The sequence below is a fragment of the Salmo trutta genome, chromosome 35 (assembly GCF_901001165.1).
Source record: "Salmo trutta chromosome 35, fSalTru1.1, whole genome shotgun sequence".
NCBI lineage: Eukaryota > Metazoa > Chordata > Actinopteri > Salmoniformes > Salmonidae > Salmo > Salmo trutta.
The window spans coordinates 14,734,529-14,758,904 of NC_042991.1; the positions used below are offsets into that span (position 1 = coordinate 14,734,529).

Consider the following 24,376-nt stretch of genomic DNA (forward strand, 5'->3'; position numbering starts at 1 on the left):
TCAACCACAAATTGGAAATGCATTCAAGACAAACTGAAATCGTTGGATCATTATCACAGAATTTCATTTTCTTAAAACCGGTCAAACTGATGACATTTTGCATGAGAAATCTTTCAGCTGTTTGAGTTACTGCATTCTCTCCCCACTTCCTTAAACGTCCTCACTCCGTGAGCGAAGCAGAAATGAAAGAGAACTTGAAAGCATTCCAGTGGTATAAAGGACTTAAGTAAAAATACTACTCAAGTAGTTTTTTGGGGTATCTGTAGTTTATATATTTATTTGACTACTTTTACTTCACTACATTCCTAAAGAAAATAAATACATTTTCCTTGACAACCAAAAATACTAATTACATTTTGAATGCTTAGCAGGACAGGAAAGTGGTCCAATTCACGCAATTCTCAACTGAACATCCCTACTACCTCTGATCTGGCGGACTCGCTAAACACACATGCTTCGTTTGTAAATTATGTAGGAACGTTGGTGTACCTCTGGCTATCCGTAAAATTTAAAGGGAAAAGAAAATGGCACCATCTGGTTAGCTACAGTCGTATGAAAAAGTTTGGGCACCCCTCTGAGGCTGCATAATAATTTACTCTGTCGTCACAGAAAATGATCACAATGGCATGCCATTCATTTTCTAATAAAAGCTGAGTACTGGGGTATTGTCCAGACAAAGATTTTTAGTGTAGCAATATTAAATTGTATGAAATTAAATCAGATGTGAAAAATAGGCTATGCAAAAATTTGGGCACCCTTGTCATTCTGTTGATTTGAATACCTGTAACTACTTAGCACTGATTAATTGGAACACACAATTGGTTTGGTGAGCTCATTAAGCCTTGAACTTCATAGACAAGTGCATCCAATCATGAGAAAAGGTATTTAAGGTGGCCAATTGCAAGTTGTTGTTCTCTTTGACTCTCCTCTGAAGAGTGGCAACATGGGGGCCTCAAAACAACTCTCAAATGACCTGAACACAAAGATTGTTCAACATTATGGTTTAGAGGAAGGCTACAAAAAGCTATCGCAGCGATTTAAGCTGTCAGTGTCCACTGTGGAACATAGTGAGGAAATGGAAGACCACAGGCACAGTTCTTGTTAAGGCCAGAAATGGCAGGCCAAGTAAAATATCGGAGAGGCAAAAGGCGAAGGATGGTGAGAACGGTCAAAAACAGACCACCTCCAAAGACCTACAACATCATCTTGCTGCAGATGGTGACACTGTGCATCGTTCAACAATTCAGCGCACTTTGCACAAGGAGAAGCTGTATGGGAGAGTGATGCGGAAGAAGCCTTTTCTACACACACGCCACAAACAGAGTTGCTTGAGGTATGCAAACGCACATTTGGACAAGCCAGCTTCATTTTGGAATAAGGTGCTGTGGACTGATGAAACAAATAATTTTATTTGGTCATAACAAGGGACGTTATGCATGGCGGCAAAAGAACACAGCGTTCCAAGAAAAGCACTTGCTACCCACACTAAAATTTGGTGGGGGTTCCATCATGCTGTGGGGCTGTGTGGCCAGTGCCAGTACTGGGAATCTTGTTAGAGTTGAGGGTCGCATGGATTCCACTCAATATCAGCAGATTCTTGGGAATAAAGTTGAAGAATCAGTCACAAAAGTTGAAGTTACGCCGGGGCTGGATATTTCAACAAGACAACGACCCACAACACTGCTCAAAATCTACCCGGGCATTTATGCAGAGGAACAAGTACAATGTTCTGGAATGGCCATCCCAGTCCCCAGACCTGAATATCATTGAGAATCTGTGGGATGATTTGAAGCGGGCTGTCCATGCTCAGCAACCATCAAACCTAACTGAACTGGAGATGTTTTGTAAGGAGGAATGGTCCAAAATGCCTTCATCCAGAATCCAGACACTCATTAGAGGCTATAGGAAGCGTCTAGAGGCTGTTATTTTAGCAAAAGGAGGCTCTACTAAATATTGATGTGATTTTTCCTATTGGGGTGCCCAAATTTATGCACCTGTCTAATTTTGTTTTGATGCATATTGCACATTTTCTGTTAATCCAATAAACCTAATTTTACTACTGAAACATTACTGTGTCCATCAGTTATTTGATAGATCAAAATGAAATTGCTGATCCAAAACACCCAATTATTTATAAATGGAAATCATGGAAATTGTCAGGGGTGCCCAAACTTTTTCCATACGACTGTAAATAAGGAATTTTAAATGATTGATGCTTTTACTTTTGATACTTAAGTATATTTGAAACCAAATATTTTTGACTTTTACTTGAGTCATTTTCTATTAAGGTTTCTTTACTTCACAAGTATGACAACTGGGTACTTTTTCCACCACTGATGCATTCAGTCAATCAAGTGATTGATGACATTCTGGTGGGCAAAGCTTTATTTATTATTTTAGATCATAAAGTAATGACAAAGAGAAGCTGCACGTATCCAATTATTGACTAACAAATAGGAAATATCTCCACGTTTGGTAGGCTACGCTGAAAAATACAACTAGGCTTAATGTCAAAAAATCGTTCCGCCGTCTAGCCATGATCTCAAACATTCGCTTGCTCGAATCGGCTGCACCTGCGACAAAAACGTCAGAATCTCACCCTAATAGCTTGTTTTCCATCTAATAAACTTAGTTAATGGTGAATCAACAAAATGTCAACACTGACTCATCAAAACTGGTTGTCATGGCTTTGTCTTGTCTCTCTGCAGCAGACATGTTTTGTCCTTCTTTGGCACTCTGGAATGGAGTGTTGCTCCTGCAGCTTATGCTCCATGCTTAAACATTATTTTGTAAATACTTGAATAATCTAAAAGGGATTTGAATTAGAGTAAAACTAATCAAATCAGACTGATTCATTTTGGGGTCAGGGTCAATTAAAAAAAATGTACTTCCAATTAAATTCCCTCACTGTAAATTACATCAAGGAAATTCTAATTCCAGGTCAATTCATTTTAATGTCAGGTAAATTCCCCCCAACAAGAATTCAACAAAATCAATTTGAATTCAATTCACTCAAGCTGATCAGGTCACTGTTCAGACAGCCCCGCTATAATGAAAATAAATATATTTGTTCTAATTATTTAAGCCTTAGATGCACAACCTATGGAACCTACACCTTTGCAAAACATGGGCATAGGAGGTCCATATGATTTATATATCTGTACAAGATTGTGCAGAAACACTGACCAACATGACGTTTTAATGAAAAACAAACATTTAAACTTGCAATGTCATCAGTTGGCCAAAAACTTGACGCCAATTACTCTTTTCCTATGAAGATAGATGGATGGGCTGACATCGACAAAAAAGGATGAGGTACAAGGCTGTCATTCGGGTCAGTCAGATAGCAACATTGACTAGACTGCTGCGAGGTGAATCATGGGTGGCTTGTTTCAGCTAGTTGTATTTTGTTCTTGTTAACATCTCTTGTTTTGACCAATGATGTAAATAAACATCGGATGACTGACAGGGGCACTGTTTAAGCTGCTGCACTGCCATTTTGTACTCCTACATTGGTTTAAAAAGTTTTGGAAGATATGTAGACATTAAATGGATTTCTATATTCGCTTTTGCCAAGTATGTAATATTACAAAACACCTTAAGGGATACTTTTAAATTACAATATGTAATTTGGGAGTGCCTTACCATTTGAGGCATGGCGGTGTAAAGGACAGCATTCTCAGCTATTAGCTTCCTGATAATGTAAACCGCATCATAGTGCTGTGAATTCACCGAATCCTGGTAAAACTTCTGAATTTGCTCCCAGTCCTTTAGGGCAATCCTGATCTGGGAGGGAAAACACACTTACTCATCTTGACATATTGTGCATGAATTCATCCCCCTAATACATCTAACAAAGCATTGAACAAGTTGGATACATTTCATCCAACCACAATAATCAAATTCAGATATCCCGGTTGGGCAACTTGGGCTACTTGAGTCATTTAGGGGACATAACCCAAACATAATAATAACAGCAAATTCATACGAATATACTTCATAAGCTATCGTCTGGGGTATTTACTGTAAGGGACATGCATATTTTCTCCTGCGCTAGTAGGAAAACAAATTTCACCCATATGTATCAGATAGAATTTTCTGATGAGATACACAAATGTGACATTTCAAATGGATTGACAGTAAACACTTGGATGTGTAAGATTTACAGTCATTGTACGGGAAACTCAGACATTCGAGACTAGGGCTGTCTGCAAGTTGTTGCACACTATGGGAGAATCTCAATTGCATACTCTTCACATCCTCCTCAAAACCCATTGAATGAGAAAGCCAAAAGGTGCATCCCCTGTGGCCTTCTCCAATGGGTTCAGGAGGCGGCGAGGAGTATACAATTGAGATTCTCCACAGACATTGTTCAGTACAGCATATTAGTTGAGGAAGTGGAAAAGTATATCAAGTCAATTGTTAAAGAAAAAAAATAGAAGACTATTGGAATAAATGGGATTGAATAATGAGATTCAAAGTAAGTGTCTTTCAGCACCTTCTCTTTAGGTGAAGCGAGCTGTGTGTGGTATAGGCCATAGAGAAGGTACAGACCCCCCACTCTGATCTGGAAGCTATATGGGGGCAAGAAGTAGTTGAAGGCCATGGTCAGGGTTAGGTGGCAGAATTCCCTCATCTCATTACCAGCAAGTGAACCGCTAAAATGAAATGGAGATCGGAGGGAAAATTAAGAAGAGTGGGAGTTACAACAGTAGCACTGGTAATGATTAGCTAGGGCAAAACAGGTGTGAGACCGGTGTATGCAATAAGCAAGAACACAGCATGGAATGTATTTTAGATTATTGGAACAACTTGATTTAATGCTCTCTTGGGCACTCGGTAAATGCCTTTAAAATCAGAACTTTCTACGAATTATTACAGATATGCCTTCCAACGTGTGACATGCTGCTAAACAGGTAGTCATTTCAGTATGACTTAACGCAAACACTATGGTATCCACAGATGGTAACTGTATACACAGTATGTGTACAGTTAACAGACTAGAGGTTCAGTACTTCCCGTTAGTCAAAACAGCCACATACCAATATATGTTTACACCACGGTGAAAGAAGTGAAATGGTTTCAAAACATACCTCAATCCAGGGATGGAATGTGTGTCACTGTACTCCTAATTACTCCATATAGCAAATTGATTAAAAAAATATATAAAAAAAATAAAAAACATGTTGGCATATGGCAGTTGACTAGAAGGAAGAACTGAACTTCTAGTCAAGCATGTGGGGCAACATCCAAAGGCCCTTTTCCCGATTAGGTTTGAGTGTATTAACAATGCATCGTTCCTACAACGACCGAAGAATTCACATGCGTTTCCCAAAACACTACATAGGGATAACTTTCACTAAGTGTGTAGTTGGGGCATGTGTCGGCACTGATAGGATCAAAGGAAAGACAGCGCAGCTCTTGGATCAGCTTTCTCTATTCAAATCCTACCTTAATATAAATTGTTCCACAACACTGACAGATCAGCTCCTGGAGAGAGATATAGGCACCTACTGTACAGGCTATGGCTGCAAATATTGAGGCGGCTTATTCTAACGCTTAGGCCCTAGCCTACACTATAAACAGACTAAATCGCAGATATGGCACATCATTCCGCACGTTACCCACCATGAATGCTAAAATTAGACACTAGCCTACAATTAGCAAAGTTGAAACCAAATGAACCAGAAATTGATTACAATATGATTGAAATATATAGGCTTACAGCACCTTCAGAAAGTATTAATATCCTTAAGTGTTACAGCCAGAATTCAAAATGGATTCAAGATATTTCCTCACCCATCTACAAACAAAACCCCATAATGACAAAGTGAAAAAAACTTTATTTAAAATTTAACAGTGTTAACCTCATCACCTCATGTTTCAGCATGAAAATGCATAGCCCCATGTCACAAGGATCTGTACACAATTCCTTGAAGCTGAAAATGTCCCAGTTCTTCCATTGCCTACATACTCACCAGTAGAGTTGTAAAGGTTAGGACACTTTCCGGTAAATTTCTGGAATTTTCCAGAAGTTTTACATGGGAAGGTAAGCCTGGGAATTTGGGAAATTTTGCTTAAATTCAGCAAAAGTTATAAGTTAACAGTGAACCTTTTTTTGTGGGATACACAAGGCAATTCTAGGTCTTAGGGATAGTTTAACCAAAATTCAACAGAATTGCAACCCTCTGTATGCACAGTGCATTCTTCCATCACATGTACAGTGCACGCTTCCATCACACGTACAGCTGATTCTCAAGATCTTCCACACTAATGAGATGCTATTGAACCCACACTACTACATTGTCTGAGCCAAGGTTTACATGATTTCTGGTAAGTTCTGATAACACTGGGTGGGGGTGAAAATATTTAATAAAAATGGCATAACAAAAATTATGTAACTAAACTCATCAAAAAGAAACATCCCTTTCTCAGGACCCTGTCTTTCAAAGATATTTGGATTTTTACGAATTAACTTCACAGCTCTTTGGATCGTTGTAAAGGGTTTAAACTCTGTTTCCCATGATTGTTCAATGAACCATAAACAATTAACATGCACCTGTGGAACGGTCATTAAGACAACAGCTTACAGACGGTAGGCAATTAAGGTCACAGTTATGAAAACCCAGGACACCAACAAAAAATAAATAATAATAATAAAAAAATAAAACATTTTAAAAAAGGAGGCCTTTCTACTGCCTGGGGAAAAAAAAAAAAAAGGGTCCTTGCTCATCTGCGTGAACGTGCCTTAGGCATGCTGCAAGGAGGCATGAGGACTGCAGATGTGGCCAGGGCAATAAATTGCAATGTCCGTACTGTGAGACGCCTAAGTCCTCACAGTGGCAGACCACGTGTAACACCTGCACAGGATCGGTACATCCGAACATCACACCTGCGGTACAAGTACAGGATGGCAACAACTGCCCGAGTTACACCAGGAACGCACAATCCCTCCATCAGTGCTCAGACTGTCCGCAACAGGCTGAGAGGGGCTGGACAGAGCTTGTAGGCCTGTTGTAAGGCAGGTCCTCACCAGACATCAACGGCAACAATGTTGCCTATGGACACAAACCCACCGTCGCTGGACCAGACAGGACTGGCAAAAAGTGCTCTTCCCTACCGAGTCGCGGTTTTGTATCACCAGGGGTGATGGTCGGATTCACGTTTATCGTCGAAGGAATGAGCGTTACACCGATGCCTGTACTCTGGAGCTGGATTGATTTGGAGGTGGAGGGTCCGTCATGGTCTGGGGCGGTGTGTCACAGCATCATCAGACTGAGCTTGTTGTCATTGCAGGCAATCTCAACCCTGTGTGTTACAGGGAAGACATCCTCCCTCATGTCGTATCCTTCCTGCAGGCTCATCCTGACATAACCCTCCAGCATGACAATGCCACCAGCCATACTGCTCGTTCTGTGCGTGATTTCCTGCAAGACAGGAATGTCAGTGTTCTTCCATGGCCAGTGAAGAGCACGGATCTCAATCCCATTGAGCACGTCTGGGATCTGTTGGATCGGAGGGTGAGGGCTAGGGCCATTCCCCCCAGAAATGTCCGGAAACTTGCAGGTGCCTTGGTGGAAGAGTGGGGTAACATCTCACAGCAAGAACTGGCAAATCTGATGCAGTCCATGAGGAGATGCAATGCAGTACTTAATGCAGCTGGTGGCCACACCAGATACTGTTCCTTTTATGTTTGTCCAACAGCATCTTCTAAATCAAAGAGGAATAGGCGAAACATGAATGTTACCTACATGGAGTAGCTAAGAGAAAACATTTCATGTAGCCAAAGATCATAGGGACCCCTAGGAAACACTGCCCAACACTGGTTCCTACCCTGTCACAATAACTCCTCACAGGCATTTTCACTGGTTGTCAAAACACTTTATTCAAAGTGCCCACTATCTTCTAACAATAGAATAATTATTATTTTTCCATGATTCCAACAGTTCACCGAAGAGTTGATCTAAAAATCGCAAGTCAAATCACATTTTCAACATTTGGTTAAAAATAAGGCCTAGATGTTTTAACCACATTCTGCATATGTGGCAGAGTGGAAATTCTCAAATGAATGCAGGAAATGCAGAATATTATTTTGGGTTGAAATTTAATTGGACAGTATGAAATTAGAATGGAAGATGGCCCTATTTGGTAAAAGACCAAGTCCATGGCAAGAACAGCTAAAATAAGCAGAGAAACAGTCCATTACTTTAAGACATGAAGGTCAGTCAATGCGGAACACTAAGAACTTTGAAAGTTTCTTCAAGTGCAGTCGAAAAAAAACCCATCAAGCGCAATAATGGCTGCTTTTCCTTCCCTCTGCGGACCAACTCATCTCAAACCGTCTCAATTGGGTTGAGGTCAGGTGATTGTGGAGGCCAGGTCATCTGATGCAGCACTCCAACACTCTTCTTCTTGGTCAAATAGCCCTTACACAGCCTGGAGGTGTGTTTGTCCTGTGGAAAAACAAATGATAGTGGGACTAAGCACAAACCAGATGGGATGGTTTATCGCTGCAGAATGCTGTGGTAGGCATGCTGGTTAAGTGTGCCTTGAATTCTAAATAAATCACCAACAGTGTCACCAGCAAAGCACCACCACACTTCCTCCATGCTTCACGGTGGGAACTACACATGTGGAGATCTGTTCACCTACTCTGCGTCTCACAAAGACACGGCGGTTGGAACCAAAAATGTCTAATTTGGACTCACACCAAAGGACACATTTTCACCAGTCTAATGACCATTGCTCGTGTTTCTTGGCCCAAGCAAGACTTATTATTGGTGTCCTTTAGTCGTGGTTTTTTTGCAGAAATTCGACCATCAAGGCCTGAGTCACGCAATCTCCTTTGAACAGTTGATGTTGAGAGGTGTCTGTTACTTTAACTCTGAAGCATTTATTTGGGCTGCAATCTGAGGTGCAGTTACCTCCAATGAATGTATCCTCTTCAGCAGAGGTAACTCTGCGTCTCCCTTTCTTGTGGCAGTCCTCATGAGAGCCAATTTCATCACAGCGTTTGATGGTTTTTACAACTGCACTTGAACTTTCAAAGTTATTGAAATTTTCCAGATTAACACATGAAGGTCAGTCAAAGTAATGTGGTCATCTCTTTGCGTATTTGAGCTGTTCTTGCCATAAATATGGACTTGGGTCTTTTACCAAATCTTCTGTATACCACCCCTACCTTGTCACAACACAACTAATTAAAGAAAGTAATTCCACAAATTAACAATGCACAACTGTTAATTGAAATGCATTCTAGGTGACTACCTCATGAAGCACATTGAGAGAATGCAAAGCTGTCATCAAGGCAAAGGGTAGCTACTTGAAGAATCTCAATTATAAAATATATTTTGATTTCTTTAACACTTTCTTGGTTACTACATGATTCCTTGTGTTATTTCATAGTTTGTTGAATAATAGTGGAGACACCGTAGAAAACACTTGACTGGTACTGTAAGTATTCAAACCCTTCACTTAGTACTTTGTTGAAGCGCCTTTGGCAGCGATTACAGCCGAGGCTTCTTGGGTATGACGCCACGAGCTTGGCACACCTGTATTTGGGGATTTTCTCCCATTCTTCTCTGCAGATCCTCTCAAGCTCTGTCAGGTTGGGGAGCGTCGCTGCACAGCTATTTTCAGGTCCCTCCAGCGAGTTTCGATCATGTTCAAGTCCGACGTTCAGAAACTTGTCCCAGAGCCACTCCTGCGTTGTCTTGGCTGTGTGCTTAGGGTTGTTGTCCAGTTGGAAGGTGAACCTTCACCCCAGTCTGAGGTCCTGTGCAGGTTTTCATCAAGGATCTCTGTACTTTGCTTCGTATATCTTTCCCTCAAACCTGACTAGTCTCCCAGTCCCTGCCGCTGAAAAACATCCCCACAGCATGATGCTGCCACCACCATGCTTCACCATAGGGATGCCATAGGGATGGTGCCAGGTTTCCTCCAGACGTGAAGCTTAGCATTCAGGCCAAAGAGTTCAATCTTGGTTTCATCAGAGCAGATAATCTTGTTTCTCATTGTTTGAGAGTCTTTAGGTGCCTTTTGGAAATCTACAAGCGGGCTGTCATGTGCCTTTTACTGAGGAGTGGCTTCCGTCTGGCCACTACCATAAGGCTTGATTGGTGAAGTGCTGCTTGTCCATCTGGATGTTTCTTTCATCTCCACAGAGGAACTCTGTCAGAGTGACCATCCTGTTCTTGGTCACCTCCCTGACCAAGGCCCTTCTCCCCTAATTGCTCAGTTTGCCCGGGCAGTCAGCTCTAGTTAGTCTCTGTGCTTCCAAACTTAATTTAAGATGGAGGCCACTGTATTCTTGGGGATCTTCAATGCTGCAGACATTTTTTGGTACCCTTCCCCAGATCTGTGCCGACACAATCCTGTCTCGGAGCTCTACGGACAATTCCTTTGACCTCATGGCTTGGTTTTTGCTCTGACAGGCACTGTCAACTGTGGTACTTGTATAGACAGCCGTGTGCCTTTCCAAATCATGACCAATCAATTGAATTTACCACAGGTGGACTACAATCAAGTTGTAGAAACATCAAGGATGATCAATGGAAACAGGATGCACCTGACCTCAATTTCAAGTCTCATAGCAAAGGTTATGAATGTGAGTAAATTTGCTAAAATTGTGTGTAGATTTGAGGATTTTTATTTAATCCATTTTAGAATAAGGCTGTAACGTAACAAAATATGGAAAAAGTCAAGGGGTCTGAGTACTTTTCTAATGCACTGTATGTGTTGCCATCCTAGGGGGTCACAATTTTTTACTATTATTGAAAAATATAAAAAGCATACATTGAATATCTCTTATTGTATCATTTTTTTACCCATCTACCAATAGTTGCCTTTGTCTTGGTAAACCTCCCTGGTCTTTGTGGTTGAATCTGCATTTGAAATTCACTACTCAACTGAGGAACCTTACAGATAATTGTGTGTGTGGGGATGAGGTAGTCGTTCAAAAATCAGGTTATATTATTGCACACAGAGTCCATGCAACATGTAACTTTATAACACATTATTCACTAAATGCTTCTGGGAAGCAGGGCCCAGAATAATTAGGAGTCGTCCTAGAAACATTGACAGATTTTAGGCCTATATTTTGTAATTGCATGTTCGTTAATATAATTCCCCTCCAACAAAATGTATGCTATGAAGTCCTCCATTGGTGATGCACAGGTCGACTCATAACCCGCATTCCCCACAGTTATACCCGCAGGGCTGGCTGGGTTTAAGGTCATGAAATTGTCGATAAAGGGCGGTTTGAATAATGAGAAAACACCTTTAAAAAAAATACATAAATACAGTTGAAGTCGGAAGTTTACATACACCTTAGCCAACTACATTTACACAATTCCTGACATTTAATGCTAGTAACAATTCCTTGTCTTAGGTCAGTTAGGATCACCACATTTTAAGTGTGTGAAATGTCAGAATAATAGTTTAGAGAATGATTTATTTCAGCTTTATTTCTTTCATCACATTCCCAGTGGGTCAGAAGTTTACATACACTCAATTAGTATTTGGTAGCATTGCTTTTAAATTGTTTTACTTGGGTCAACCTTTTTGGGTAGTCTTCCACAAGCTTCCCACAATAAGTTGGGTGAATTTTGACCCATTCCTCCTGACTGAGCTGGTGTAACTGAGTCATGTTTGTAGGCATCCTTGCTTGCACATGGTTTTTCAGTTCTGCCCACAATTTTCTATGGGATTGAGGTCTGGGCTTTGTGATGGCAACTCCAATACCTTGACTTTGTTTTCCTTAAGCCATTTTGCCACAACTTTGGAAGTATGCTTGGGGTCATTGTTCATTTGGAAGAACCATTTGCGACCAAGCTTTAACTTCCTGATGTCTTGAAATGTTGCTTCAATATATCCACAATTTTCCTCCCTCATGATGCCATCTATTTGTGAAGTGCACCAGTCCCTCCTGCAGCAAACCACCCCCACAACATGATGCTGCCCCCCCCCCCCCATGCTTCACGGTTGGGATGGTGTTCTTCGGCTTGCAAGCTTCCCCCTTTTTCCTCCAAACATAACGATGGTCATTATGGCCAAACAGTTCCATTTTTGTTTCATCAGATTAGAGGACATCTCCAAAAAGCACGATCTTTGTCCCCAAGTGCAGTTGCAAACCGTAGTCTTGAATTTTTATGGCAGTTTTGGAGCAGTGGTTTCTTCCTTGCTGAGCGGCCTTACAGGTTATGTCGATAAATGACTCGTTTTACTGTGGATATAGATACTTTTGTGCCCGTTTCCTCCAGCATCTTCACAAGGTCCTTTGCTATTGTTCTGGGATTCTTTTGCACTTTTCACACCAAAGTACATTCATCTCTAGGAGACAGAACGCGTCTCCTTCCTGATTGGTATGACGGCTGCGTGGTCCCATGGTGTTTATACTTGCGTACTAGTGTTTGTACAGATGAACGCGGTACCTTCAGGCGTTTGGAAATTGCTCCCAAGGGTGAACCAGACTTGGAGGTCTCCATTTTTTTTTTCCTGAGGTCTTGGCTGATTACTTTTGATTTTCCCATGATGTCAAGCAAAGAGGTACTGAGTTTGAAGGTAGGCCTTGAAGTACATCCACAGGTACACAGGTCCCGTGTGGCTCAGTTGGTAGAGCATGGTGTTTGCAACGCCAGGGTTGTGGGTTCGATTCCCACGGGGGACCAGTACGGGGAAGAAAAAAAAAATGAAATGTATGCATTCACTACTCTGGATAAGAGTAGTCTGCTAAATGACTAAAATGTAAAATGTACACCTCCAATTGACTCAAATGATGTCAATTAGCCTATCAGAAGCTTCTAATGCCATGACAATTTTCTGGAACTTTCCAAGCTGTTTAAAAGGCTTAGTCAACTTAGTGTATGTAAACTTCGGACCCACTGGAATTGTGATACAGTGAACTATAAGTGAAATAATGTCTAAACAATTGTTGGAAAAATGACTTGTCATGAACAAAGTAGATGTCCTAACTGACTTGCCAAAACTATAGTTTGTTAACAAGAAATGGGTGGAGTGCTGGAAAAACGAGTTAATGAGACCAACCTAAGTATGTAAACTTTAACTGTATATCATTCTTATTGCAATTTATAGCTATAGGCTACATTGAGGATTTCCTTTAATTATTTTAGCCTATATGGCATTAGTGCGCAAGCCTAAGCTTTAGGGTCTAAATGTATGAGCGCCTAATAGCATAAATGCCAAACGCTTTTAGGAACAGGCAGAAAAGGTTGACGTCGATCCACGGAGGCAAAAAGGACAATGTCGATGTTAAATTCAATAAGACAAAAGCTGCAAAATGGATAGTTATATAAAGAGAAGGGAGGGCCAGAAAAGTAATGTTTGGGAAAGTGGTAAAAGAGGATAATATCGGTGCTGGCTATGTTACGCGTGATCATTGTGAGGCGCCATGCAAATTCGACAGTCAAAAGACGGGGACTGTAGCCAAATCAAGGGGACTGTAGCCTACTGTTCAGATGGGTTAAATGGAAACTGAAATCTGGACAGACTGTAGGTCTATAACCTCTCACATACTGTAGCATTAATATGAACCCCTGCAAAATTAAGCATTCTACGGTTAAACAAACCATACCAAGGCAGTGGCGTGTATTCATGAAAAAAAATGTAGCAAGAAAATAAATGAACATAACATTTATTTTGTCTCTCGGTTTCATAATTTTCCTTCAAAAATCGCAAGAGGCTTAATGCATCTCAGGGGAAAGCATTCGAGCGAGCAAAACAGCATCCCTCTGTCTCGCTAAATGTAAGCCATCCATATGATGCGGTCTGGTCCAAACGAGTATGACATTGTTGCCGCTCATAGCATTGAAGGCCAGGGAAGCCAGTGAGCATTTGGCCTCCCCTGATTGAATTATTAAAAAAAAAAAAAAATGTATCAGCATTGAGCTAAACTGAACGAGCTCAAAAGCAAATCGTTCTGGCTCACCTAAAAAATAAAAAGTGTCAAGGGAAGCAGGCTTGGGTTTGAGTCACTCCCATCAAATCACACTGAGAACATACTGACATAAATTGTTGCATCTCACTGTGTTGCTGTCCTCCTGTGGCTAACTTGCTAAAATCGTCCCTTTCCTAAATTACCCATGGATGGAGATAGGGATTTTGACTTGTGGTTTTACTTAATTCTCCGTACTGGCCAATGATTATAATGGCAATTCTACATTGTTGTGCCCTTAGCCTGAGAGGATGGAAGCTCAATACGTAGTTAGATGTAAAAGGCTAACGTAAACTAGCTAACGTTGCCCATGAATGGAAGTTACGCTAGCGAGCAAGCATTTTAGCCAGGTAGCCTAGGACAACCAAAAAATACAAGCGTGTACTGTATGACAGAGTGATAGATCGTTTCGTCAACAGGAAAGAGGATGGCGGCATTGACATTTCTCTACAAGTAGAGTCAACATGTTTTTTTTACTTGCACGAACGAACACAGAAATCTGAACCATGAAGAGCAACATACTCAGCTTACGTTGATTGGACAACTATTTTTGGTATCTTTTAGTTGTCACTGTATTAGACGTGACTTGATGTTGAAATAGTGCTGGAATAGTAGAGGCAGCTCCTGTTTTCTTTGCCACTTGTAACTCATTGTGGTTCTAAATCAATAGTTATGTGCTACAAAAATGTTGAAACAATTAACTTGCTCGACCATGCTGTAGGTCATGTAACTGTCTAACTGTACATGCAATATGCTTTGTGGACTTGACAGAGGTTTCCATCTGGTTTTGTGATGAAACAAGTGTGGTTGGATTTATTCTGCAACTGTCTTGTCTCAGCCTTTAGGCGCGCACACACGGCAATAACATCCCCTTCCTCATTTATATCACGATCGCAAGGCATATGACTGAATGATTGGCGCACAAGATGGCGGTCAGTGCAGATAATTCTTTCAGCTACCAAAACGAATTATTGGATTTCCTTACCCAATTATGACCATTGGATCATTTCTAGTCATAAAACCCTGTATGAATATGGTTTAGTTTATTTACCAACGTAATTGATTACTTTCTGCAAGTTATTCACCTCTAAAACTAAGTTTGCGACAACACTAGATCGCCAGATAAGCCAGCTCAAAAACTAGCTAATCGAACATACATGGAAACTGCCACGACCAGAACCAAAAGGAAAGAAATGGAGAAATCGTCAGATGGACAATTAACCACAAAAGATAGTATGATTTTGGGTACTCCTCTTCAGAATGTAACTGTGGGGGGAAATACTACTATGGGTGATGAAAATGCGGTGAGCACGGACAACAATGCTCACATCTTGCACCCCTCCAGTCCCCAGCTCAGGCCGTTACCTTATGACCCCGGCACTCCAGTCAAGCCCCAGGGGAAAAAGATGAGGCCAAGAGGGTATGTCACTTCTTGAGATGTAAAACAATATTGTAATGCTTTTGACAGCAAAGATAGATGAAAGGGCAAATGGCTTAGAAGTCATGGTTAGGGAGAATACAATGAAAATTGAGGCCATTAAATCTGTTGACTTCATTTTTGGAGAAGTGAAAACCCTCAAAAGTGACATGAAGAAAGTGGAAGTTGTCTGCCAGGAAAATGAAAAGAAGGTGGCTGAACTCAAGCAAAAGGTGAATGAGGTCAGAGAGATACCAGCGCAGGTGGAAGCTGAGGCTCCATGGAATTCCAGAGCAGGTGAGTGAGGACATCAAATGCAGAGTTGTTGACATCTGTGGAGCTGTCATTCCCGAATCAAAAGCCAAACTTCAGAAAAATGTAGACATCGTCCATTGTTTGGTAAGACTCAAGGATCAAGACAAGAGACCGAGGACAACCATCATCCGGTTCACCAACAGATCTACACGGGATCTTCTTTGGAGGCGAGCGAAGAATTGGGAATTCCTCATCAAGCAAAAATTGAGGTTCACGGAGGATCTGACCTCAGCAGACAAAGTGACAAGAGAGAAACTGGCCGATGGTGGCTGCAGCTCGAAAGGCAGGGAAAACTGCATTTAAAAAATATTTTTAAAAAAATTGTTATATATATATATATATATATATTTTTTTTTTTATTATTTTTTTTTTTTTATTTATTTTTTTTATTTTTTAAATCGGTGCAAGAGTGATCATCATGGGAAAGAAATGCGGCCAAATCAGAATATTTGAGAGAGAGTCAGAGTAACTCAGAGAACTGTCAGGACAAAAAACTGATTGCCAGGTGAAAAGCAGCCTTTTATTATAAAAAATGGACACAAACACTTGAATGAGAAAAGGCTGACCTGAGAACTGGTAAACTAAACTAACTATAGGTGAATAACTGCTTATTGTAAAGTCTACACAATGTCTCCCCCTTGTGGGAGTAAGAACACTTTGGTAACTTTATGACCAGTATTCGTTTGTTTTTTGTTGGAGAGATTAGTAATGGGATGGAAATCCTTTTGAGTTACATATCCTTAGGAAAAGCTCATATTAGCATAACAAGGTTGAAGTGTATGTCTTTATCTCTTTGTTCAATTAATGTCAGGGGTATTTGTAATTTACTCAAGCGTAAGGCTATTTTCCTGTATTGCAAACGGTTTAATGCAGACTTTTACTTTTTACAAGAGACTCATGCTTGTTCTTCCGCTCCATCTTTCTGGAAAAATCAATGGGGCAACGATATCTGGTTATCATATGGCAACAACCACTCTGCAGGTGTAGCAGTTTTAAGAGGTGCATTTAAAGGGAAGGTCATCAGTAGTAAGACTCACCACTCTGGACGTTGGTTCATTTTAACAGTAAATTTCAACAGTGAAATGTTTTTATTAGGGAATATTTATGCATCCAACAACAAACCAAACAGGATATTATTTCAAGAATTTGAAGAGATTAATAGAGTTATCGGTGCATTTCAGGATATCAAAAGTATCTTAGGTAGAGATTTTAATTCTGTATCCAATGTGATGATTGACAGAAATCCCCCTCCAAACAGATCCAGCATTGTTAATCCTGAGTTTAATAACCTGTCTTGGATTAGTCAATATTTGGAGATGTAAATATCCTGATAAAAAGGAATTCACTTGGAGTAACAAGGACATGTCCACACAGTCAAGAATTTACTTCTGGTTGATTTCTAATTCATTATATAATTCTGTAGTCAAGGTATCAAATGAACCATCAATTCTTACTGATCATAAAGTTATATTCTTATCTTTAAATATTAATGGATCTGAAGTTAAACCAAATCGGACTTATTGAAAACTCAATAGTAGACTGTTGGTAGATGATAATTTTAAGATGGATGCCAAAGATATTATGCAAGACAATTGGAGGAAAGCCCAACTATAATTCTTATGGGAAATATTAGGAATTAATGAAGTATGAAATAGGACATGAAGAGAGGTAAAGAAATTGCTGAACCTAAGATTGAGGGAAGATAAACTTGTTAAACTTGTTAAGGAAATACTTTCTCTAATCTCTATGGAGGACCTTGATGAAGAAAGAAAGGGCCAGTTATTCTCTTTACAACTAGAAATGGACCGAATGTATGAAGAGAGAGCAAAAGGGGCATTTGTAAGATCAAAAAGGAGATGGTTGGAGGAAGGTGAAAAAAATACATAATACTTTTACAATTTAGAAAAAAATAATTCATAAGCTCAATATAGATGCCAAAGAAAATGATAACCCCAAAGATATTTCAAAATATGTTTCAGAATTCTATGGTAACCTTTATACCAGTCATGCCTGTCCCACTAGTGACATATCTGCCTTTCTAAACTCTGTCAAAGACTATGCAAAATTCATAGATGAAGAATTCTAAAAGTCTTGACGAAATTATTTCTATCAATGAAATAAAAATGTATTAGCAATTTAAAAGAGAACACATATCCAGGGAATGATGGCATTATCAGTGAATTCTATAAATATTTTTAGGAGGATATTATTGAATTTTCGTTAATGTTTAAGGAGACAATTGATTTAGGGGTCCTGCCTGTTTCTATGACACAAGGCCTAATTTCTGTAATACCCAAACAAAGATTCTATGATGTTAGAAAATTGGAGACCAATCACATTAATGAAAAGCTACTTGCATCCATCTTTGCAGAAAGATTTAAAAAAAGGTCTTGACCAAAGCATTGATGATACCCAGTTTGGTTTTATGAAGGGCAGACATATGTAATAATATTCGACTTGTTAGACTACAATGAGCACATTATGGAAGATTGCTTTATTTTATTTGTAGACTTTTACAAGGCATTTGATACAGTTGAACATTATTTTCTTTTTGAGACTTCGATTTTGGTCAATATTTTCAAAGTGTAATTAAGACACTTTACAATAATAGTAACAGCTCTGTTAAATTATCCCATGGAACTTAAAAGATTCGACAGACGTGGAATTAAACAAGGACGCCCAATTTCTCCTTCCTTATTTTTATTGGTCACACAAGTTATGGCACTTCATATAAATAAGGATAGTTTTAGGGGTATTCAGAAACAAGACAAAGAGATGGAATGTTCACAATTGGCTGACGACACCATTTGTTTTTGAAAGATCATAATGAAGTCAAGAAACTGTACTGGACTGCAGCCCTAGGAAAAGTGAACTGGAACAAAGTTTCGTTATCTGGTAAATATTGTATATCTAATAAGGTGAAAGAAGTATCATACAAACTCATTCATAGAATCTACCCTGTAAAGACCTTTACTATACACAGATTTAAAACAGCTATTGATAACAAATGTGTATTTTGTGGTTGTGACCCAGAGACTCTTGACCACTTATTTTGGGACTGTTCTTATGTCAGAAGATTTGTGTGAGTTAGAAGATTTTATTTGAAAAGAAGTAACTATTAATGTTAATTTGAAAGACTGATACGTTTTATTTCGATCCAAATGATATGGACCCTGATTTAACGTTCATTGTTAATTTGTTTATCTTTCATGGAAGATTTTGTCCATAAAATTAAGTGGGCCGAGAACAAACCCCTATTCACATTAATTAAGATAAAATAATATTTCAATTCTTGAAGTGATCAGTAAATGTAAAAACAAAAATGAAATACGCACCATAAAAGTATTTAACAAATTGAAAATGAATCTTAATATGTAATACCCTTGTCTGTTAGATTTATGTGCTCTTGTTTGTATATTTCAGTTTTTTTGTATTTGTTGTATTTTTTTTTTTTTTAATAAATAAAATGAATGAATTAACAGGATTTATTGAGCAAACACATTTATCACATAGGTGGCTTCCCCAGTGATTTTACCTGCCTGGCACAAGGAGTACTTTTAACAATTTCTACAAAATTTGACAAAAATCATTTTTGACAAACAGTGCAAATGTTGGTTAAAGAATTACGATTTGAGCCATTACCAAACTTTGCATCTGCACTGTTCAGGTAAATGTGTTTGTAAAATTTGCTGTGGAAATTGTTAAAAGTAGTATCATTTGTTTAACCTTGCAATCACTGACATTTTGAAGTCAAAAATATGAGTCTCAGCATCATTATTTTACTGTGTAATTGCCCTCACAGAATAAGCTCTTAAATGAAGTAGCACCTCTAGAAACACCACCTATTGTTGTGAATTCCTGATATGCGTCAGCTCTGTTCATGGCATAACCAAATGGCCCAGTTTCCAAAAAGCATTTTAAGGAGAAATTATTGAAAATTGAGATCTTTAGAACCTTCGTAGGAGCATCGTTAAACCTCGAGCTGTTTCTCAAAACCATCGTTAACGTAGCACTTGAAAACGCTCGTAATCTAACGAGCACCCCTAACATCTGCCTCTGACCACTCGAAGAACAGCTACATGCTTCATTATATGCTTTTTTGCCCTCCCGCGTCACTTTATACACAGATCTCTGCTAAACCCAGAATCACATGATTTATCCGTCTCTCTGCAACTGCTGAACAAAGTGTTCTACAACAAAAGTTGCTAATGTCTTTGCAATTAATACAAGAGGGATATAAAATAAACTTTATATTAAAACCAAGATGACTGCATTAAAATATAAATACAGTAGCATATACGCCTATTTCATGTTCAATAAATGGAATATATTTTGTTACTTGTAGGCAACTGCCTAATTTGTCTAATACATTTCATGATGTATGGAAGAAAAAAAAGGTATGAAATGTATGCATTCACTACTGTAAGTCGCTCTGGATAAGAGCGTCTGTTAAAATGACAAATGTTTTTTTTTTTTTAAATGATGCGTAGCCTAAAATGTTGCTGAATGATTTTTATTGGGTAATGTAATACATTAAGCCACTTCAATACTTGCAGCCGTAGATTGTAAATTCTCACTAGGAGTTCATCCGTCGTCAGTATTGTGAAATAATTATAATATTAAAGTAAGATTTTAACTGAGAAAGCTGACCCGAGAGCAGCGCTGCCCTTCTTTCCATCCGATCAGTATCGACTAACACTGACGACGTATTTAGCGTGGTTTTCTGTGTGGCGTTTTGGGAAACTCATGTTAAATATTCGGCCGTTGAAGGAAAGATGCATCTTTAAAACACCAGTAAACCAAAATTCCATCGTTATCGGAAAACCAGGCACAGGTTGGCAGAGTGGTCTAATAATAATTTGCATGTTTAATTTAATGCATATTTGGCAACAAATTGTCGACACTAGGTAGGCCGGCAGGTAATCTTAAAGAGACGACTGATGAAGAGGAAAGGGACTTACTAAAATACACTTGAGAAGCCCATGTTTCTCCAAATAGCAGTAAATTCCTCGAACCGCACGGATTCCGTCTGTTGGAAACGACCCAGCAGTTCCTCGTAGTCCGCTACAAGTGGCTTCAGAAAACGATCCTTCGCTTTACCTGATTAACGATATATTTAAACTCAACACCAAATAAAGATATAGTTAAACTCACTAGTGTGGTGCTGCAATCCTACTTACCATTCGGCATTTCAGATGTATGGTGATTGCCTACCCTTTTCAGTGAAGTTGGCGTGCCTCTCTGAGCTCAACATGCGACAGTTTCAATAGAACTGCTTGCCGTCGTCAGTGCCTAATCTTTTTATTCGATATTACTGCGGTCTGCAAACAAATGTTATGGGTGCATCAGCCTAATACGTTCCTCTTATTCTACTGTGGATTTTATATGGCGGTTGGCAACCAACTTTAAGGTGCATTACTCCCACCAACTGGACTGGAGTGTGGACCAGAGACAGTGACGGTCTAAATCCTACCCAATAATCTCGTCTCTCGAAGGAAACAAAATACATGATTAAATACTACATCTCATGAAGATTTCTCCAAGAGTTCACTTAATCCTGGCTCTTCAACTCCATTACTCCTCAAATCTAATAACAATCGCTCCCTTTCTCTCATATACTTCTGGCACTGAAATAGAACATGCTCCACTGTCTCCATCTCCTCCTGACAATTATCACACCTCCCAGTCGAACGTTTCCCCACCACTTTCAATGTACTATTTACCTTGTGTGTCCCAGTCTCAGCCTTGTGACTACACTTTCCTCCCTTCTCTCTCGGCCTGAGGACCTCCCTGCCCCCACCTTTTCCTGGATCTTATACAGGTGTCTTCCCTTACTCTTCCTGTTCCTCATCTCTTGCCACTTATTTGTAATCACTGTTCTTATTAATCCCTTGGCGTATGCTTTACTGATTGACAATTCCATCTCAACATTAGGATGTTTATTAAGAGCCTGCTTGGCAATAATATCCACTTCCTCATTCCCCTCTACTCCCACATGAGCTGGTACCCAGAGGAACATCACAAATACCCCCATTTATTTCACCCTATACAAACACTGCAAAACATACAATACATCCTATCTGCTCTGAGACACACATGAATTTAAGCTCATCAGTGCTGTACAGGAGTCAGAGCAGATGACTACCCTGTATGGCCTCACCTCCTCCACCCACTCTGCAGCCAATACTATGGCCAACAACTCCATTGTGTAAACAGATAAATGATCCGTTGCTCTTTTTGTCACTGCCACCTTAAACTCAGGAACATTAAAAGCTGCTCCCTGTTTTAGGGTCCTTAGATCCATCTGTGAATATATTCAAGAAAGCCTAGTATTGTGTTCTTAAATGTTCACTTACAACTGAATCTACTCCTTCTTCAACATCTCTTACCCTCTCAAGCAACCCTAGATCTATCACTGTTTGAGGGAAAAACCAAGGTGGGATAGCAGGAAGAACCACAGAGGGGCTAAACTCCCTCCCAAACAACCCCATCTCTCTCACCATGCAATTGCATATCCACCCAAAGCTTGTATTCAGATTCAAAATCACAAAGTGCACCTTCTTTACATGTAACATCCCTGGATCCTGCTGGTGGGAAGCCTACTCCGCAGCCTGCATTGAAGGTCTCTAATATGCAGGCCTCTGCATATTAAATTCTCTGGATGGCCCTGACATTGGCAACCTCATTCTCTTTCGCCCGGCACTCCGAAGATGTAGCTACATGCTTTCCACAACGGTTGCGACACTTCACATCTTCCTCATAACTTTCCCCATGACCTTCTTTTCTACAACTTCCACATCTCGGATTCCTCCGCCTGCAGACACTTTCTACATGTCCAAACATTCTATACCGTTTATACTGCAACGGCCTGGAAGTAAAAGCTCTTACAGGAAAGTGCACATACCCCAGCTTCACTCGGATCGGGAGGGACATAATAATAGAGAAGTTATTTTCTTTCTTTCCATTGACCCAACGATTCATCCTCCATGCATTAACCACTCCAGGAATACTTTTCGACTCCTCGATGCCCACTTACTCAGAGACTCCAGCAATGACTCCTTTGACAGGTGCACTTCTTAGTTCAAACACAATACAGCATGGTCATGAATTTGTCTGATTGCCAAGACACTCTTCCTCTGATCAGAAGAAACACAAAAAATCAAGACCAGCCCACTCCTCGTGACCCTCACCGACTCCACTTTACCCACACCTCTCTCCACCATCTTGGATACTTCCAACGAATTTGACAATTCGGGACCCAATTCTGCCAGAAACCTGACTTCCACCAAATGTGATGAGGTCTTTTTTTAACACTAGGTGCTCTCTTTCCCATCCCAACTTTGATTATTTTCCTGTCCTTTTGGACAAAGGTCCATTCTTCCTTACTTCCACTGCCATCTGATTCATATTCCACATCTGCCTGCGCCATCCTTCCTTCATCCGAGTCTATGCTCTCATCTTCTCCCGATGCACAGTTTCAACCAGAACTTCTGCCTTCTTCCTCTCAACCACCTGAGTGAAAATACGATCTGCCATCTCCAGCAGCGGAAAAGTTGCTCCTTATTGCCTAATCATGACAATCAGCCTGTTTGAGGGAATCCGTTCGAGCTGTCTCGATTTAGATCAAATTCGGTCTGGTTCGCAGGATACCCGGGCAAATGCGAGACTTTTGGCAATGTTCAAATATGAACATTTTATCATTAATGAGCTTGAGGAGAAGAGAGGATTTGATCCGATAACACTCACAGTTGTCCTCCAATCACAATGTTTATGAATATTCTGATACAAAAACGTTGTTTCATACATTTGATAGGAAACATTATAACATTTGTATTAATTTTTTTAACCACTATTTATATAGAGAACCCTAATTTGAAACCAGGGCCTCTTTTTCAATGGTGCCCTGTGTTACCACAAACAACCATTCAAAACAGCTTAAAGAGACACAATTACATACAGAGCAGAAATTATACAGAGCAAAGTTATTTGATTTTCAATCACAAAAATATACAGTACACTATCAAGGCAGCATGGCATTGTAATACGATGTGAAAGTGAGGGGTCACTCACATCCCTTTCCAGCCATTGATTTGGGATACAAATCCCTTTCCCGGTCCCGGTCCCGGTCCCCGTCACTCGCTCGCTCGCTCGCACGCACGCACGCACGCACGCACGCACGCACGCACGCACGCACGCACGCACGCACGCACGCACGCACGCACGCACGCACGCACGCACGCACGCACGCACGCACGCACGCACGCACGCACGCACGCACGCACGCACGCACACACACACACACACACACACACACACACACACACACACACACACACACACACACACACACACACACACACACACACACACAGTGTTTATCAGTATGACACCATCACAAAGATAACCATCAAACAACCACAACCAACCATCAAACAGATAAATCTTATAATAAATCATTTGGAAACAGAGCAAGATGAGGTGACTAAACTGCTTGGAGTAACCCTGTATTGTAAACTGTCATGGTCAAAACATATTGATACAACAGTAGCTAAGATGAGGAGAAGCCTGTCCATAATAAACACTATCAACAAGGCAGGTCCTACAGGCTCTAGTTTTGTCGCACCTGGACTACTGTTCAGTCGTGTGGTGCCACAAAGAGGGACCTCGGAAAATGATAATTGGCTCAGAACAGG

General features: G+C 40.1%; 1 protein-coding gene across 2 annotated transcripts in view; it reads right to left on the reverse strand.

Moving 5' to 3' along the window:
* Window positions 1-21,110, reverse strand: part of LOC115174664 (snRNA-activating protein complex subunit 1) — a 38,237-nt gene extending 17,127 nt beyond the window's left edge. Inside the window, exons 1-4 of one of the 2 annotated variants that reach the window (XM_029733422.1) lie at window positions 20,864-21,110; window positions 20,645-20,783; window positions 4,499-4,658; window positions 3,646-3,786 (exon numbers count right to left, since the gene is read on the reverse strand). In XM_029733422.1, the coding sequence (XP_029589282.1) occupies window positions 3,646-3,786; window positions 4,499-4,658; window positions 20,645-20,783; window positions 20,864-20,873 (450 nt within the window). In that variant the 5' untranslated portion in view covers window positions 20,874-21,110. The remainder of the gene's footprint in view (window positions 1-3,645; window positions 3,787-4,498; window positions 4,659-20,644; window positions 20,784-20,863) is intronic. The other variant, XM_029733421.1, reaches the window with a different exon arrangement.
* Window positions 21,111-24,376: the final 3,266 nt, after the last annotated feature.